Source organism: Athalia rosae, chromosome 6 (assembly GCF_917208135.1).
Source record: "Athalia rosae chromosome 6, iyAthRosa1.1, whole genome shotgun sequence".
Classification (NCBI taxonomy): domain Eukaryota; kingdom Metazoa; phylum Arthropoda; class Insecta; order Hymenoptera; family Athaliidae; genus Athalia; species Athalia rosae.
The window spans coordinates 12,830,436-12,849,297 of NC_064031.1; the positions used below are offsets into that span (position 1 = coordinate 12,830,436).

The 18,862-nt window shown below is 40.6% G+C and overlaps 4 protein-coding genes and 1 long non-coding RNA gene across 24 annotated transcripts in view; 3 read left to right on the top strand and 2 right to left on the bottom strand.

Moving 5' to 3' along the window:
- LOC105690854 (disks large 1 tumor suppressor protein) overlaps positions 1-18,862 on the bottom strand; it is a 311,797-nt gene that overhangs the window by 25,972 nt on the left and 266,963 nt on the right. The window lies entirely within an intron of this gene.
- LOC125501439 lies at positions 5,216-6,515 on the top strand. Its single transcript, XM_048657434.1, has 3 exons — positions 5,216-5,345; positions 5,654-5,870; positions 5,995-6,515. The coding sequence occupies exons 2-3, from the start codon at positions 5,664-5,666 to the stop codon at positions 6,280-6,282; spliced, it is 495 nt and encodes a 164-aa protein (XP_048513391.1). The 5' UTR covers positions 5,216-5,345; positions 5,654-5,663; the 3' UTR covers positions 6,283-6,515.
- LOC125501443 lies at positions 6,335-8,753 on the bottom strand. Its single transcript, XR_007279030.1, has 3 exons — positions 7,753-8,753; positions 7,512-7,681; positions 6,335-7,417 (listed from the first exon to the last, which is right to left on the bottom strand). It is a non-coding gene; the product is annotated as an uncharacterized LOC125501443 (long non-coding RNA).
- LOC125501437 lies at positions 8,850-10,115 on the top strand. 2 transcript variants are annotated; one of them, XM_048657432.1, is made up of 3 exons: positions 8,850-8,985; positions 9,262-9,492; positions 9,584-10,115. In XM_048657432.1, the coding sequence occupies exons 2-3, from the start codon at positions 9,274-9,276 to the stop codon at positions 9,917-9,919; spliced, it is 555 nt and encodes a 184-aa protein (XP_048513389.1). In that variant the 5' UTR covers positions 8,850-8,985; positions 9,262-9,273; the 3' UTR covers positions 9,920-10,115. The 2 variants fall into 2 exon arrangements, with proteins under 2 accessions (XP_048513389.1, XP_048513388.1); XM_048657431.1 differs by having other exon boundaries at positions 8,853-8,985; positions 9,265-9,492.
- Positions 11,733-12,820, top strand: LOC125501438. Its single transcript, XM_048657433.1, has 3 exons — positions 11,733-11,881; positions 11,978-12,232; positions 12,337-12,820. The coding sequence occupies exons 2-3, from the start codon at positions 11,990-11,992 to the stop codon at positions 12,643-12,645; spliced, it is 552 nt and encodes a 183-aa protein (XP_048513390.1). The 5' UTR covers positions 11,733-11,881; positions 11,978-11,989; the 3' UTR covers positions 12,646-12,820.

Below are 18,862 nucleotides of genomic sequence, written 5' to 3' on the forward strand. Positions count from 1 at the left end.
GATTGGGGTTTGGGGGGTAGCAGAAGCCGACGCGAAGGTGGTTCGGATCGAAACCACTCGTTGGCATTTATGTACCCACTTTCGATTGATCAAATATATAGTTACGTATGTATTCCGCTGTATAAAATGCAGGGGAAAAGCCACCCTATACAGAGAAACCGCTACTCGGCAATATTTGCAAACCTGCAGGCGGACATGGCACAACCGAATCGACCGTAAGTCGCGTACATATAAGTATACGCCGTGTGTTAAATATTCTGAATAGTCGTGCAGTTTATGCGGTGACTAATGCTTCGCCTTATTCTACGTACATGTATGCGCGTATGTGTATTTTTTTTTTTTTTCTCCACATGTACCTCAGAAGCAGCCGAAGCTGATGGAACAATAAATCGAATCCGACGTAACGTTCGACACACGTACTGTACATGGCGAATTTTCGGTTCATTTATAAAGATGGTTTTTTTGATTGCTCAATTTGTGCTTTGATTTTTATCCATATTTATTTTTTTCTACATTGCGCACTCGCGCTCCTCACGTCAATAGTGGTATTATCACAAATGCGATTCATGAAGTGAAATAAGAAAATATTTTTGCACTAAAGTGAACTCTATGCGAAAAACATTAGATTTCTTTTTGACGGGGGTCAATCTTTTTTTCGCACCTATAAATACCCGGCCGATCGTTGTCCGGTACAAGTTATCGAAACGTCGTCTGTTCAACAAGTTGGAAAATATTCAGAAGTGGTTGACCACCGGCAGCGTGACTACCGCTTAGGTGAGAAAAACTGTCCAGATTTAATAGAGATAGCGAAGAAAAAGAATAAAATCCTTTCGACAGGACGTGCGAAAAGTAAGAAAACTAAATCAAGTCGATATCTCTTTTCGATATTTCTATCTAGCGTTAAAAATGATCTCCAAAATCGTGATACTCGCGGTATCCGGCTTAGCCGTACTTTCCATGGTTAACGCAACCGCGGCACCCAAAAAAACATGCATCGCACCGACTCCTTGCGACAAAGCTAAAACTACCGACGATTTAACGGGCTGCTCCACGAGCACTCTGTCCTCTTGTACGAGCGCCCTTGACAATGTTTCCGGTCCAGGATGTGACACAGCTTCTGGCCTCTCCGTTTCGCTATCGTTGGTGGTAATTATCTATGAAATAAGCGGCTGACCAGGCCTAACGATATCGCATGTCGACAATTTCCTGATTTTTCCACGATTTTTCCGATCAACAGATCGGACCCCTCCTGTGCGGTTTGATCGAAGTGCTCGGACCGCTGCTGTGCACGGTGCTTGAGTTGGTTCAAAAACTCCTGGCAATTATTTTGGCCCTCCTGTGCAAGGTGATAGGCCTCGTGATCGATCTTCTAAATAATCTCATCTGCAAGGAGGACTACGACAACGAATGCAACACAGCCTGCACTAAGGCTTGCGACGATGTCAAGAGTTGCGGAGGTTCGGACGGCATCGACGACGGTACGATTCAGATATCGGTGGACCTGATACTCTCCATTAAGAAGTTGATTATCTGCATCGAACTATAAACTCTTAAAATCAAATACTCCAAATGTAGGATGCTGTTCTTCGATCGAACATAAAAAAAAAAACAAAAAAAGAAGAAGCTACCGAATAAATAAAAATCTAATCTTTTTTAACTGCGATTACTGAAATATTTCAACGACGAAAATTGACTAGAAAATTTTTCTACTCAGTCGATTCGTCGTCAACCGCTGAACCTTCACTTACCGAACCCTCGTGTCGTTCGAATCATAAAATATTCCAAAAAGCTCACCTGCAACAAACACGAAAAAGAACAGACGTTAGTGAAAATAATTCACGGGCAAATTTTACAAGATAATTTAACGTTTGATGAAAATTAGTTTACACATGTATGGGGGCACGCGAATGTCAAAAGAGTTGTTGGAAAAAAGTGACTGGTTGAAATACGACCACTTTTTTCACCGAGCCGAAGTATACACCTCAAGAGAGATGTGCTTCAGAACGGGTAAGTATATCTCATTTTATTACATCGACGTCTAATTTCTTTTTAAACTCTTGGTATGGAACGAATAAACTTTTTACGCACAACTTCTTCGTGCACTTTTTTTTCATTTTCTCCTTCATGATTCTCTCACCCCAAGTTCTAACTCTGCTATTACTTCTTTTCAAAGTGACGTACACGAACCTGCACCACCAAATAATTTGCCCCCCCCCCCCTTTGCACCGAACCCTCGCTGCCTTGTGACCGTAGTTTGAGATTGTAAATGATCGATTTCATCCTTAATCCGGAACTTTCTCGATTGCTTTTCCTCCCATGAAATACGTGCTCTAATCGTGGCGACAGAAGAAAAAAATTACGTAAACCCTGTATACGTACAACCATCGTATGAAAGTAGGTATACCTACATACGGGTGAACCAAAAACTTTGAAAAAGAGAAAAATTCATTAATAAAACTTGTGGCGTGGACGTCAAGTTGAAGAAAAGAGAGAGAGAGAGAGCAAATAAAGAAATTATGAAATAATTAAATAAATAAAACGAAAAGAGAAAAATTTTGCTGTGAATTTATAAAGGCTCCACAGAGTTTAAAGGTAAAGATGAGAAGAGATCGAGTTTCGGAAGATGAAAGGAGATGTTTGAATCATTAATTAACTTGTGTAAATCTGAGATGATACGAAAGGCAGTAAAAAGTTTTTTAATTATTATACGGTATCACACAAAAGAGGCGTGATGGAGGCAAACATTCCCAAGCGAAATAAATGTTTGCGATATTCTCGAAAACTGGCAGAAATTATGGAAGTAAATGAATAAAGAAATAATTTTTATTTTTTTTTTCATTCTGAAGAAGATGAATGCACCGAAATTTTATTCGACAATTTTTCTTCCCTGCAAGGCAAAAAGCGTTGCAGAAAAGTCGAATTTTGTTACAATTTTTGCGTTTCGATAAACGTCGACGTGGTGGTTAGAGGTAGATGAATCGAATGTAGTTTCGTTGTTAGAAGTTGAAGCCGGATTTTGAAAATATAATGTAATAAAGTTAGGAAGATTTCACGGCAATACTGATTTGTTTTATTTTTCTTTCTTTTTTCTTTCTGTTGTTTGCTACAGAGCTTGATTCTTCTCCGCTCATATTTGATATACCTTACGGAGTCGTTGGTGGTACTCGTTACCTAGTTTATATTACGGAGTGAAAGCTCAATTCTAAATACAAGCTGTGAGAATTCAGCAGATGTCGACCGTCTTTTACGACTGAATGACATCAAATATAAGAGGATTGCTTCGGATTTTGATAGTTGAGAGAAAAAAAAAAAAAAAAAATGGAAATGCAGATGATGGGGTCATTATTTGAACTCAAATTATAGAGGGGGTTGATGAAAGTTGGACACGGAAGATAATGTCTGACTTTCGAGATATTTATAGGGTAAGTTGACAAAAAGGGGAATTTTCGAAACGCCAAACTACACGAACAAAACGGATTGAGAAAAACGAAAAAACATTTCGGAGTGAAAGAGGGAATTTTTTTTCCCCGTTTGTAGGTTTTAATTAAAATGATCGATTCAATTACCGTAAAAGGGTTGATGCGGAAATTGGAAATTTGAGATTTCGCAAAATACATGGGATAGACGTATCTGTTCGAAAATTCGCAACGAATGTAATTAATTGATAGATAATTTACACAATTTAATATACAATGATTATTACCGCCGCGTTTCTATCTGGACAAATTGAACATTGACGAAAGTTCATTATCCTCGATAAACGGGACGGCTGTTGAAATTATCGAGTTCCCAATACATACTTCGACGTGGCACAAGTATTCCGACACACGCCGTTGCTTGTATCGATTCGATCGGATTGAATCGTTAACAATTACAGAATGGATATTATCCATCATTAAAATGAAAGATGATTTCACAATTATATGTAATTTTTATAAATCATTACAGTATATCAATTATCAGTAATCAGTAACGGTTTGCTAGCGCGGAAACCGAAAAATTTAGCAATTAGCATTATCACGACAGCGACGTCTGCATCAATATTTAGGATGGTCAAAAGTTTTTTCAGCTATTTTCGAAAATATTACAGCGTTTACTCCAAAGTATGTCCGGTTGGCTGCCGTCAGGCGCTCAATGTAGGGTCTGTATCGTCTGAAGGATAGTGAAAATCATTGTCGTGGCTATCGTTGTCTGCGATTGAATTTCTTTATGCTCAAACAGGCATTCGAAGATATCTTCGATCAAGATAATGTGTTTCCCTTTTTTCTGCGTAGCTCTAGTTTGCCCATACCGTCGATCCGGTACTCCATGCCATTGGTGACGATAGCACTGGCTTATCCGATGCAGTCTCCGGTACGATTTAATGATGTAATTTATTCATTTTTTATTAACAGATAGCGCATTCGAGCAAAACAAAGCGAAGCAAAGAAAAGCTAATCACAAAATGATACGAGGAGAAAATGCAGTTTCGAAAAATCCTCGACAGTGAGAATAAAATCGATACGCTTTGAAAATTCAATCGAATCCAGTGTGCAGTACCATTATAGTTAGATGCGAATGATAATCTGCCTGATGAGGATATTCTTGGATCGAAGGCACCGAGGTTGTAATTTGTAATTTCCGAATGACGGTGGAAATAAGTATACGCAATAAACATAATACATGTGCAGCAAATGTACCAGTTGGTGATTTTTAAATAAATAAACGAGAGTAACATCGTACATACACACATCATTTCGATGGCTTTAAAAAAGTTGCACATCAGCTGCTGTTTTTTATAAAGATAATAAAGCTGTAACCGGAAAGTTTGAAGTGAACCGTTGTACGGTCGTACGCGAACGCTGCTACAGTGTTCGAAAGTTTGATTTTCTACCGATATTCTTGGGCTCTGATGTAGTCCGGAATAAACTACTTCTATTCGTTAATGCGAAGGGTTTGACTTTTTTGATACTTCGGTGCATGCGGATAGATTTGGGAGATTGCATGAATAAAGGTACTCGATTGGAAATTCTCATCAAGAGCGGGGTTTGTGTTTAAAGCCTGAAACATGAATCTGTATCAATATTTAGGATAACGTGCATATTTGGTGTATGCGGTAAAGAATATGACTGACATCCCTAGTGAAATAACTGGTAACACCACATGAAACAATATTCTGACGCATCTCTGACCTGAAGAAATATTAATCATTGTCTGAGTTATTGAAAATAGTAGATCAAATCGAGGCATATAAATATCCGGATACGAGATGGCAGAGGTATCGTCCAACCACAGTTTGACGAAGTTACAACTTCGATTGCAACAGCACCGTTACGTTCATCTGCAGAGTAGCTCACGACGCTAAGGTAAGACATTTCGTACACTCTAATAGACCTAGATGATGATGATGATGATGATGATGGCGATGTCCTACTATCGGTGTAAATTTTGCCGGTTTTCAACTAGAAGTCGAAGAATTAGCGATACAATAGAAGAAAAATTGATCTTTCAATGGAAACGATCAACAGTCTAGATAATTTTCTGTCTAATCTATAATTCGTAATTGAGAAAAAAGTAAAATTAATCATGACCACTTTCTATCAGTATGAATAAATAGATAATTTAATGAATAGTTAAATATACAGAAGACAAAAGATATATCTTTCTAATAGAGGAAATCCAAGATGCCTTCGACCAAGATGATGTTTTTCGCCCTTTTCTGCCTGGCTGTGGCTTCAATTGTCTGTGACGCTACGGTTGTTCCAACCATCCCTGGACCTGGTAGCACTAAAACCGACTTATCCAGTGCGGTCAATAGTACATGTCAAAAGTGTGTGAATGCGCTGGGCTCCGGGGGTTACAGTAATTTAATCTCCATCGTGCTCGACATTGTGAGTAGAGTGATAAGTTTCTCACTAAGATTGACCCTCGTGACTTTCTTCGACATGTTTCTTATTCTGGTCAACACGACTTGATGATGTGACTTTTGTTTGATAATTTGTTTTCCATCAACAGAAAGCCAGTATCAACCTTTGGTTGTCAGGTCTGCCGAGCACGATCGACCTCGCTGTGCTTCTCCAAATCATTATCCTCTTGGTCATATATCTCGCAGGCTGCATAAACATTGTCATCGGTGGGGTCAATATAGCCGTGTCTTTGGGAAATCTCTACAATACGTGCAAGACTGGATTTGATCTCATAGTCGCTGCCAGTGTGCTTGTCAATTTGAGCGTTTATGTCCAAGCACTTCTCACCATCTGTCTCAATTTGAAGGCCAATCTATTGCTCGCGTTGGGTTTGTAATATGTATGCAGCCGTAACTCAATCGTTTTTCGATTCCCTGTTCAAGAACCACCGTTCAAATATCACTGAGGAATGTTGAGGCTCGCGTAATACAACTGTCGAGATAACTATCATCCGAACGAAAAACGATGCATTATTGAGAGTAAACACTTATTCATGGGAAATGTTACCGAATATATCAATCAAAAAATAAAAACGAACATCAAATAAATGAGAACTAATTATTGGATTAATTCAATGACTCCTACTAGTCCCTTCGTGAATTATCCTCACCTCGAACAGTTGCAACGAATTTCCGAAATATATCAACATATGTATACAGAGATGAATAACATTGAATCTGGTTCGTATATTCGTTACGTTGCGGACACCTTGGCACATTTTTCGAACACCGTGCATGCGAGATAACGTTTATGTTCGTGACGCTAAAATAGTTGAAAAGATGAAAATTCGATGCATTAAGTTAAACTATTTTACGATTTCTCAATCACGCATTGATCCGATTTCGTGATAAGAATGAACGTTGGGCTGCAGTTCAGCAAAACGACGCGAAGCAAATAACAGCTAGCTAATCACAAAATGATACGAGGAGAAAATGCAGAGTTTTGAAAAGTCCTCGAGAACAATTTCGAAGGGTTTCGAAAATTCAATCGAATCCAGTGTGCGGTAACATTATAGTTCGTTGCGAATGATGATCTGCCTGATGAGGGAATTCTTAGATCGAAGGTGCCGAGGTTGCGACTCATAATTTCCGAAAACGATGTAGCAATAAACCTTTCCGAATGACGGTGGAAATAGTTTTTAGTCGCAGAATATAAAATCGCCTTCTTTTCCGCATTTACTTCGACCGGAGAAACAATCGGCCATCATTTCTTTTGTATCGAGTCGCTGGACATTCGTTGTTTCCAAGCAAATGGCAGGTGTAAATATTCTAGGTATGAATAAAATTGCGATCAAAAAATATGTCCAATAAACAGCGTGATCTACACCAGCCGGAAAAAAATAATGGACATATTTCAATGCCGAGGAATATTTCTCAGCTTTTCCAAGCTGTCACGAAAAAGCTTCTCGATTTCTCTGAGTGTTGAGTATTGAGAATTTTCCGATTTTTAGAAACGTGATCGAGACGTAATCCCTGAAAATCGACATTCGTTCGTGAAATTGGGAGAGCGTGACGTGCGCACAGAATCTGGAATAATGAATTGTTGATTTTTGTCAATTTTACGTACAGGTGTGCACCAACACTACGATCGCAGATTTAATAGCGATCGAAGGATCGAAATCCGAAGTTGGCAAAGAACGACCGTATTTATTCCTCTTCCCATAGTTCGCACGTCGTCAGCGTCAAGATACGTAGGCATGGAAGTACGTCAATCACTGTGTTATTTTACAAAGCAATCTGATACCGGAAACACAAAAATATTATAAGCGTGGATTATAGATAAACTAGGGGAGGAAAATCGTGCGTACATTTTTATTGAAAGTGAATTCAGTTTCAGCAGTCCATATCCATCAACGAATGAACGAGTCGGTAACCCAAGCGTCGCGTTTTTGGTCAGTTCGTAATCATTATGTTTCGATGAAAGTTTCTGTCAGCTCTGAAAGAGAAGGGTGGCTGGTGTAATTTCGATCTGGAAATTAGTCGAATGTTAGAAGAGAGCAACCGATCGACTATTTCAGTTTTGGATCATCGATCTCATCGATCGAGAATACGGTAAAGTTAACTTAACGCCCGTTGATTGCATTTTCCATGTAATCAAACATCGATGCGAACAGATTTCGATGTTCGAATCGGCCTTGACCTTTGACTCCAAGGCCCAACGATTTGTTTTCCACCTGATACATTTTTCTCGAACACTACGCGCCTACCGCCTCGGCCGCCGATCTTTGGTGAAAAGATATTCACCGAGTTATTTTTACTAAGAGTTATCGAACGAAAATGAAACTTCTGAAACTCTTGTACATCGGCAAGTCTTTGAATACCTCCGGTATTCATGTATACGCTATGAACGTAATACATGTGCAGCAAATGTGCCAGTTGGTGATTTTTAAATAAATAAACGAGAGTAACATCGTACATACACACATCATTCCGATGGCTTTAAAAAAGTTGCACATCAGCTGCTGTTTTTTATAAAGATAATAAAGCTGTAACCGGAAAGTTTGAAGTGAACCGTTGTACGGTCGTACGCGAACGCTGCTACAGTGTTCGAAAGTTTGATTTTCTACCGATATTCTTGGGCTCTGATGTAGTCCGGAATAAACTACTTCTATTCGTTAATGCGAAGGGTTTGACTTTTTTGATACTTCGGTGCATGCGGATAGATTTGGGAGATTGCATGAATAAAGGTACTCGATTGGAAATTCTCATCAAGAGCGGGGTTTGTGTTTAAAACCTGAAACATGAATCTGTATCAATATTTAGGATAACGTGCATATTTGGTGTATGCGGTAAAGAATATGACTGACACCCCTAGTGAAATAACTGGTAACACCACATGAAACAATATTCTGACGCATCTCTGACCTGAAGAAATATTAATCATTGTCTGAGTTATTGAAAATAGTAGATCAAATCGAGGCATATAAATATCCGGATACGAGATGGCAGAGTTATCGTCCAACCACAGTTTGACGAAGTTACAACTCCGGTTGTAACAGAACCGCGTTTCGTTCATCTGCAGGGTAGCTCATGACGTAAAGGTAAGACATTTCGTACACTCTAATAGACCTAGATGATGATGATGATGACGGCGATGTCCTACCATCGGGTTTTCAACTAGAAGTCGAAGAGTTAGCAATACAATTGAAGAAAAATTGATCTTTCAATGAAAACGATGAAAAGTCTAGATAATTCGCTGTGCAATTGATAATGTATGAATAGAAAGAAGCGTGACCAATCACGACCACTCTCTACGAGTCAAAATAGATAAGTAACCGATCAAATGTTGGAAAAAAAAAAAAAGTTATCTTTCTTAGCAGAAATCCAAGATGTCTTCGATCAAGATAATTTACGTTGCACTTCTCTGCGTGGTATCTGCTTCATTCGCCACCGCGGAACTAACCGCAACCAAATGCCGTGATGGTGGTAACGAAGATGACATGTACTATGCAGTCGACACTACTATAGCCACGTGTCGTAGTGAGATTTCGAAATGCACCGGTGACCCCTACAAAATCATTGTGTCCATACTAATCCTCGAATCTATTGTAAGCCGAAGGGATGATTCCTTATAAAATTCATACCGCTTGAATCGTTGGATGAATGATAAAATCTTACTTACTTTTTATTTTTTTACAGAAATTAACACTCTACGTGACAATAAGACTGCTTATCAAGGTCATAGCGAATTTGGACATCCTCGATCTTGTAATCTCAGTCAAAATAAGTTTGTCCGTCAAGTTATTGAACTTCTTACTTGACCTTGTGATAGAATTAGCAGTTTTACTGCTAGGGACATTGATTGGTGATATCGACATAAATGTGTTCGAGAAGGACATTGACAGTTGGTGCGACAAGTACTCAACCAGTATAAAGAGCCAGTGCAATAACGACGCCGACTACGATAATATTATCGAGATTATTATAGTAGCTTTGAGCTATTGGGCAAATTGTTGCAAATCATGCTTGTGTTGATAAGCTATTCAATGGAACTTTCATTCAATATATCATCTGATTAAGGGATAGCTTAAAAACTATCGATGAGTTGGATGCGTTTTTCCAAAATTCTACCGGCAATATCGGTTGAAAGATGACAATCGAATTGGCGATGAAAAAAAGAACCAAATAATAACAACAACAACAATAATAATAATAATAATAATAACAGTAATCACTGATCGTAGAATGACTTATTATTCCCATACCCGAGCACCTGTTGTTAACAACAGGTAACAACAGGTAACGAATTAAGGTACTCGCGAGTTGATACCGTGAAAGTTATTCTTCAATAATTTTATCAAATAGGCCAGCTGAGTATTTTCAAATAGTGTGTCAAGCCTGATAAAATATTCAATCGACGCATATGAGACAACGCTCGTATAGTCTACAAATATTTCAATTCCACCACACGCATTCGAATGTCAAATGTGATTTTCACACAAAAAAAAAAAGAAAAAGGACCAACTTTAGTTTTTTCCCGATCCCAGTGTGTCTATATTCACGAAAAATTTTCAAGCTGCTGGATTTATTTTACTCATTTTATTAGAACTCTATGAAATTTGGTGAGGCACATACGCGTCGAAGAGTAGGTACGGATATTGCAAATCCAAATAATAATTAAAACCAAAACGGCGCAGAAATTCAATTCAAGTCTGGGCTTGGTCAAAGTAATGAAACGGTGTGGTCGATTTTTCTTTTGCTTTTCCGTCGTAGTAAACGTTAACAAACTGAATCATCCGTTGACGTAGGGCTCCCGTGGGACTATTCGAAAAAAGTGCTCTATTTTTTTAAACTGCTGTTTGGCCTTCATTTGGAGCAAAATTTACCGCCTATCCCGAGAGGTTCAACTTGAAAACTTCATGTAGTACACTGAGGGAAAACATGATTTGGTTGAAATTTTGAGCAGATGTAAGCAGATGTAGACGTACATAATCTATAATTTTCGAATACTTTTTTCATCTGATTCCAACACGCGGGATGCCAAATAACGGAAAATTCAGTAGCTGGGCGCAACGACATTAAAGCGAGAAAGCGAAAAAAAAAAAAAAAAAGAATTAGCCGAACCCGAAATAAGGCAAACAGATGTGAGGAGATTCGGCAACCGCTGCCTTATTCAAGGTGTAGTTTTTTTTTTTTTTTCAAATCGAGTCGTTAAATGTGAACGCTATAGTTTCTGTATACAGTTACGTGCAAATGATGTCCGTCCGATGAAGAACCCACCCCATCGATCGAAGTTGAGGAGGCTGCGACCACGAGTCATCTTAGAATGAGGTAAAAAGGTCTCAGCTGAACTACAAAACCGTGTTATACCGTCCGACATGTTTATCTTCGCCCCCACCTAATGTAAAATCATTTCTAGTTCGTTGTTTTTTCAAGGGCTTGAGATACCTCGGTCGGTTCGATATTCTACGTGAGACTATGGTATCGGTGTAAATAATATGATGCCGAGTCACAAGGAGTGACGGCAAAACATTTCCCAACGATGACGCGATATGACCAGAAGACGACGATAGCAAAAATTGCAGAAGCGTTTATTGTTTCAGTTTTTTCTAATATTTAGCTAAAAGAAGATTTATTGATCTGACGACCACCGTATTACCCAAGATACAGAGACATCCCTCGGGATACCAAGTCGACAAATATTGCTCTTTCTTTGCTCCAAGTTTAACGACGTCGGAATCGCATGAAAAATACAACTACGTCAATAGCGTTATTAACACAAGTGCGGTCGAACGTGAGGGGTGTGAATCTGAATGTCTGGAGGGCTTGATGAGGATGAAAAAATAACATCAAATTTTTACTGTAACAAAATCTACCACTTTTCTTTCCTATATAAATACCTGACCCGTCGACGATCCGACATCAGTGATCAGAACGCTAACCGAACGTCTAGTTTCATACCGCTCTCGAGTTGCCAGCAGCGTAATCACCTCCCAGGTGAGAAAAAGAAAATCGACCCATCAACCGAGAGATCCTTGACAATCTGCATCGAATCGCGAGAAATAAAATATCTGACAAAGTTTTTTTTCCCAGATAACAAAAAAAATGGTCTCCAAAATTGCGATCCTCCTCGTGTGCAGCCTCGCCATAGTTTCTATGGCGGACGCGGCTGCTAAAAAACCAGCGAAATCGTCCATAAAGCCGACTCCGTGCGATAACGCGAAATCTTCCACCGATTTATCGAACTCCTGCAGTTCGACTTTGAGCAGTTGTCAATCCGGTCTTGGAAATGTATCCGGTCCGGGAGCTGGAACAGCCCTTGGACTCAGCTCTTCGCTCACGTTGGTGGTAATTATCCGTCGCAGACGTTAACTAAAGCTGATTGCGTTTTCAATTTTACCGATTCCGATCGAACGACGATCTGATAACTGTTTTCATTCACCCAATCGCAGCTTGGACCTCTCCTAGCAGCCGTGGTTGCTCTGCTCTCGTCGCTGCTGGCCTCAGTATGTGATCTTGTGACGAAACTTCTGTCAGCAGTTTTGGCTCTCTTGTGCGCGGTAATAAATCTGGTGATCGATTTGCTCAACGGTCTCCTCGGTCAATCCGACTACCAAAGTCAGTGCAACTCGGCCTACGACAACGCTTGCACCCAAGTCAAGAGTTGCGGAGGTTCGGGTGGTTTGGATGACAGTCTTATCGAGGTGGTGCTGAAACTGCTCGCTACCATACTGAGCTTGGTGATCAACATCAAACTCTGAGAATATTCGATACACGTTTATGAAGGCGAAAAAAAAAACAAAAAAAAAATAAATACGAAGGGCCAAGAACTCGTACGCTTCTTCGTAAATTGATGAAAAAATGAAAGTAGGATGCCATTCTTCGACGAAAAGAAGAAGCTACCGAATAAATGAAAAAATATATTTGATCAAGAAATGTAGTAATTCGTTTATTGGGACCTCATTTCCAAATATTCTTTTCGCGCTTTGTACGATTTTTTTTTTCTCTTTTTGGTTCTGTTTCTTCTGTAATGGCGGCGTATCAAACATCAAAAGAAGTCCACTTCTCGAGGATACTTGAGAAAAATGGTTTCGCCCGTTCTTTGTGCCCCGTACGTATCCCCTCGCGGACAAAGTCGACCACTTCCGGACGTGGGTAAATCCATATTCAGCGTACAAACACCACACGTGTACATACCACTGGTATGAGAGTAGGTTGCAAGTTTGCTCGACCGAATTTGCTCTCTCACGTATTGAAAATGCTTCTGTTAGGGCCCGACGACGAAATTGCCCTTGGCATATTTATCGTGAAAACATCTAGACATAGAATAGCCGATGTATAATAAATGTCTCAACTCACCGATTCTAATTGCAATTTCTCTCTCGCGGGAAATTATGATATAAAACAAACAAGGAACAGCGGACTCGTGTGTTAATGGGTCGGACGGGTGAGGGGCGACGATAATTTTTTGAACGATGAATCGTACAGGGCAAGTGCGGAAGATGATTTTTCAAAAAATACGGTCAGCCCGGTTCGACGCGTTAAAACGGCGTGTACATAACTTCAAACAATGGAGTAGAGAGCTGCTTCGCGTCGTAAAGATACACATCGTATCTCGAGGGTTACGAGTGAATCCGCGATCGGAAAGCTTAAGCGGTATCGAGGAGCGTAAGGTAAACGCGAGTCTAACCGCGTTGCAGGGGATCGTAAAAGTCCGGATAACTGCAACGGTGTTGCGGGTACGGGATAGAAACTGGCGGGGCATCGCGATCCCGCGAAGCAAAAGTCTCCGGTGCCGCAGCAGCAGAGATTCCAGGAGCGTCATATTGCAGGAAATATTTCATTTCGCATCGTTCATACCACCATCGCCACCACCACCACCAAGGGGGACTCGGAGGAAACGTAACGACCGCGCTGACGATGATATAAAATCGATTATTGATTAGGCATTAAAGGAAATAACATCTCTTCGCTTCAAGGGTAGTACAAGACGTCTAGAAAATGTCCTCTCTCACTCACTCTCTCATTTCACGTAACATTATTATTGTACTCTAACGACATCGGTTTGAAATAATTTTATTGTTAGACACAAGAGATTCTCGCGTGGGTGTGTAAAGCTATCTCGTCTTTGGGTTGTTTGATGCTATTGTGGGTTAGGAGGGTGTCTAAATTCATGGGTAAGCAGAGCGAAGCGAAGCGGCGCAAAGCAAAGGAAAGGAAAGGAGACGAGAGAGGAGAGGAGAGGAGAGGAGAGAAGAAAGGATGGATGCGGAACAGAGGTGAGGTGGAGCAAGGCAAACCGGAACAAAGTAGGTACTTCTACGGTAGAACAGATCCTCTCAAGTTACTCGACGACCCTTGTAATGTCAACCCTCCGGGACATCGATAGCGGAACATGGAAAGGGTGGAATAGCTCTTCCAGATTTTTCCTAGCTAAATCCGACATGCGACTCTCCGCGGATATTTTATATATTATTTCGACGAGTACAAGTACGAGGTTACACCGCACGGGCGAAATGTTTTTTATTTTTTTTTTCTCTCCTTCGATTCATGATTTGTTAAGAATAGAGAAATTCCCACCACCGACGCGAGCGAGCCAGATTTCAATCATTCGGTATTCGCTCCATTTCGAATCAGTCTTCGAACGAGTGACGAGCAGATGAAAAAGAAAAATTGTTCATGAAGCCGTCCGAATAAGTTGATTAGATATAACCGCGTGAAAAAAAAATCAATGCCTCTGCACGATGTTGTAGAAACTTGACAAACGAATCGGACGAGAGAGAGAGAGAAAAAAATATCTTCAACCCATATTCCAATTTCACTCCTATAATTCCGAAAGCTGCCTAACAATGCCGATCGAAGGCAAACAACCTTGTACATATTTGAACCGGTGAAATATAACGATTCGCGTATATGCGCGTGTACGTATCAACCGTCGTCGCGTTTAACGTGAATAATTTTCAACGTGGAGCGCGTAGAGGTTGGTTGGGTGATAAATAGAAATATGAGTTAGTGCCCGATAGATGTATGGGAATTCACGCAACGATTGATCGTACGTACGTATAGTGGGTGCATTAACACAATACCCCATTACATACGTAACACCGTACATACGTGGCTGAGTATAAAACACGTTGGAAAATCCCGAATCAGCGATGTATAATAACGTACATTTGATACCTTCGCGTGTAATGTACGCTTTGCGATATTTCCGCGCAACGAAATCTACACATCGTTTGTCACCCAGCGGCACCCCGTCGTACGGGGCTGAATTTGCCACCGCAAAAGCTCGACGGATCGATGATCGAGTGCGTAACACGTTCGTCGACGCTACGCGGCACGCGGCAACCGCAACGTGACCGTCAAGAGCGCGATCCAGTCGAGCAAATTTTTGCAATTCTCAATCTAACCGAATCGTCCGAACGGGGTTGAAAATTGAAAATACATTATCCGCACATTGTCCAGTAGAATTTTGGGGGTATTTTCGTATTTGAAAATATCCGACGCGTCTATCGGTCGAACTCATATAGTATAACAAGTCACACGTTCGCCCACGTGGAGTGAGTCCACGGCGAACGGTTCGTCGGACTAATTTACATATACACGGCGGGACTCTGAGTCATGCGCAAGTTCGTGTCAGGGACACCCTCGACCCAACCTAGAGTCTGATGTTGATTTATTTGGGCAGGGTCGCCTTATTTCGCCTTGAATATTATCCAGTTCTGGGTCTCGGACTCGAATCCTGGCGTTCGAAGACCAGAAAAATGAAGGAAGCGAATTACTTATCATTCTCATTCGGGGGTGGTATAAAATACGATCTGAAATCGCAGACCGCGTGTCTCCGGTTACATTAGTTTATGAGAAGGAATAACGGCATCGAATTCGAATCGCTATTTTTCCCTTATTCGTCGATAGTCATTGCGCGGCTACAATAAAAGAATTTCACGTACGATCATCGATTGGGTTGAGCCATATCGGCGTAACGGTAAAACGACAAGAGAAGAGAAAACTTGGAAGTAGAAAAAAAAGTTCACAATTCGTACGAAATTACTGCTACACGTGTGCAGTGAATCGATTCGAAAATCGTACACTTAGTTGTAAGGTGAAATGACGATATCGATGATAAATACCGACAATCATTTCGTACGATTACTCGTCGAGTCGGACCTACCTACACACGTACGATGAATACTAATAAATATGGTATGTGGAAAAATTGAGTTGCGTGAGCCACGCGGTTATTCAGAATGACGTGAATCATATAGTGGGCGATTTATTATGACTCGTGTATTACGGACGTGAATGTCATTCATACGTATCTCGTATATACATACGTGTACACACAACGTAAAATGTGTCGCCTAATTTATTTAATAAAACTTGAAACTGAACTGGGCCGTAACAATAATCGGGCTATTAATTGAGATCACGAGTGGGTGTGTAAGTGCAGCAGCGACATTAGGAGCTCTATATATTTCCAAGTAAACGAAGTAAGTCGCGAATAAGTCCCCCCCGTGCTGCATACCCTCGTCGGTTCAACGTTAACGTTCAACCTTATTTGCGATACGTACGTACGTACATAATGAGGCACAATTTCCAAGGTCGTATAGTTTTACTAACTGGACTTAATTTCAACCTTATACACGTTACGCGCCGTGCATCGTAACTTGTGCCGTATACCTAATCTTGTTTTTCTTATTGTTAGTTAACCACGACTAAATATAGCCAACCAATTATAACGTAATCAGATAAGTAAATTTTTTTTTACACGACTACGTATGTGCACACGATTCTAAAAATCAACCAGAAAAAAAAAACTGTTGCGATCGAGAAGTTTTTGATGGTTACACGCCCCGCGTTATGTGAACTTATTGTATTTGATCTTCTTTAGTATTCATTTAAATACATACCGGTGATACGCGCGACGATGATATACTTAAACTTCTGTCAACATCAACTCATCGGATGGCCTCCTTATCGTGGAAAATCACTTATTTGACGGTTAAATATAAACGTGCGAACACGCCAGGAAACCTTGTAATGATCGCACAGATGTTATCCAATGATTTCTGCACACGAGCAGTACAGAAATATATCCAAGTCCGCGCAATAATTCGTAATCACAGTAACTCCACTTCCTATCACACGTTATTTCGAGTGCACTTAATCGAGAACTTCATATTTCCTCGATACGTATACCCAATCAATCAGAGTTTAGTTTATAATCGAGGTACGATAAAGCTGTTGCTACAATTGAATAATCGGTGGCAGCGTTTTTTTTTTTTTTGAAAAACCCGACGCGATTACCGCGAGTCCCAACTCAATATACGTACTACGTTGTTAGGTGGTAACGATGAACGAACTAACCGAAGTAAAGGAAGGAAGGCGTCAGTGACGAACCATTCAAGTATTACGCGGAGACCCACCGCTGTAGCGTTGAATTGCGGCACGCGGCGTTTCACCGTATATACAATAATTTATGTACACTCGTAGGTATGTGCGAGTGTACACGTACGACGTATAGTGTGTACGATTTGATATCCAGCGAGTTTCTGAAACCGTACGCGTCCCCCCTTGCGAGAAGGTTTTTTCACTCCCACACTTTTACGCGGTGTCGGTTTACACGGCCGTATCTCCTCCCACACCTCTGCGTGAACGTTGAATGTATTTATCCGTTTCAATACAGACGTAATGGGTGATTACGAATTCATCACCAGGTCGTTCGGAGAGACTAGCGGGCTAAAATACACCTGAATGCCGCGTACGAGTACATATATATATATACATGGAATTCGTCGAACGGAGCGCGATGCACATTGCATAAAATCTGCACCAACGTGTTACGCATAAAATTCCATTCTCAAGCCGGAGAACAAAATTCTCAACGAATCGAATGAAACTTGGAGCTCTAAACGATCGACAAGCAAATTGATAAATCTACGACCGGACGGAAGTAATTTCGAAGTAGTTAAAATACGTGAATCGAATGTGAAACGCGGGTTAAAAAATTATTTTTTTCTAAAACAATCAACATTCGAGCGATCATATTTTCGGGGCTCAGCGTTTATTTGACGATAATTTCTCATCGCGTACCACCTCGTCACGTTGGATGATATCGAACACGTGGCGAGATATCGATAACACACTGAAATCAATAGGTTACGAGTTGATCGTTGAGTAACGAAAAAACAATTAGCAACGAGGGCGTTTGAACCGATAACCTTTACCCACATATAACCCATTAGCACCGCTATACCACCTTTCATCGTGTGATACGTGTATCGCGTGTGGTATACATATACGTGTAATGTATACGTATACATATATAAATATTAAAGGAGTGATATAATAAATTTATATTCCAAATGTTATCGCAAGCGTTCGCGTTTCACGTTAGCACTGTAATCAGCGAAAAGCTACGCGCACAGACATCGCCTTTTTCTTGATCGCGGACAGCTGTGGCCCGCGAATATACATGATGTTATTCGATATTGCGTCTGAATACGTAACGTATTGAATGTATAATAATTACGTACGCGACACGATCTGCTAGAAAAAGCATCAGGCCCAGATCGCGTAACTTCGAGTTGCTCAAAGAGAAACGGTAGCATTATTACAAGTTAAGGTCCGTTCATACAGTGGAGCGGCACATGCTTCGGCCGAGAAAATATCCTTGCCGTATAATTGTACGAGTAACCACTCGGCGGCTAATCATCGTATCGTTGGAGGACCTCGGGTACTTCAGTCCCAACGATATCCGGGCAAAAAAAAAAATAAAAAAAAAGGAAAAAAAGAAATTGACGTCGAAAATTCCCTTCGACAAAAATCGTCAGGCATCCGGGCAATCTATTCGCCCGTCCAGGGGGGCATTCGTTCGAGGTTTCGGGCTGTGCAATTGTACGGAATTAAACGTACCGGAAGTTAGCGGCAGTTATCCAAAACGGTACACGTTGATGTGAACGTGAACGTGACGGTGAA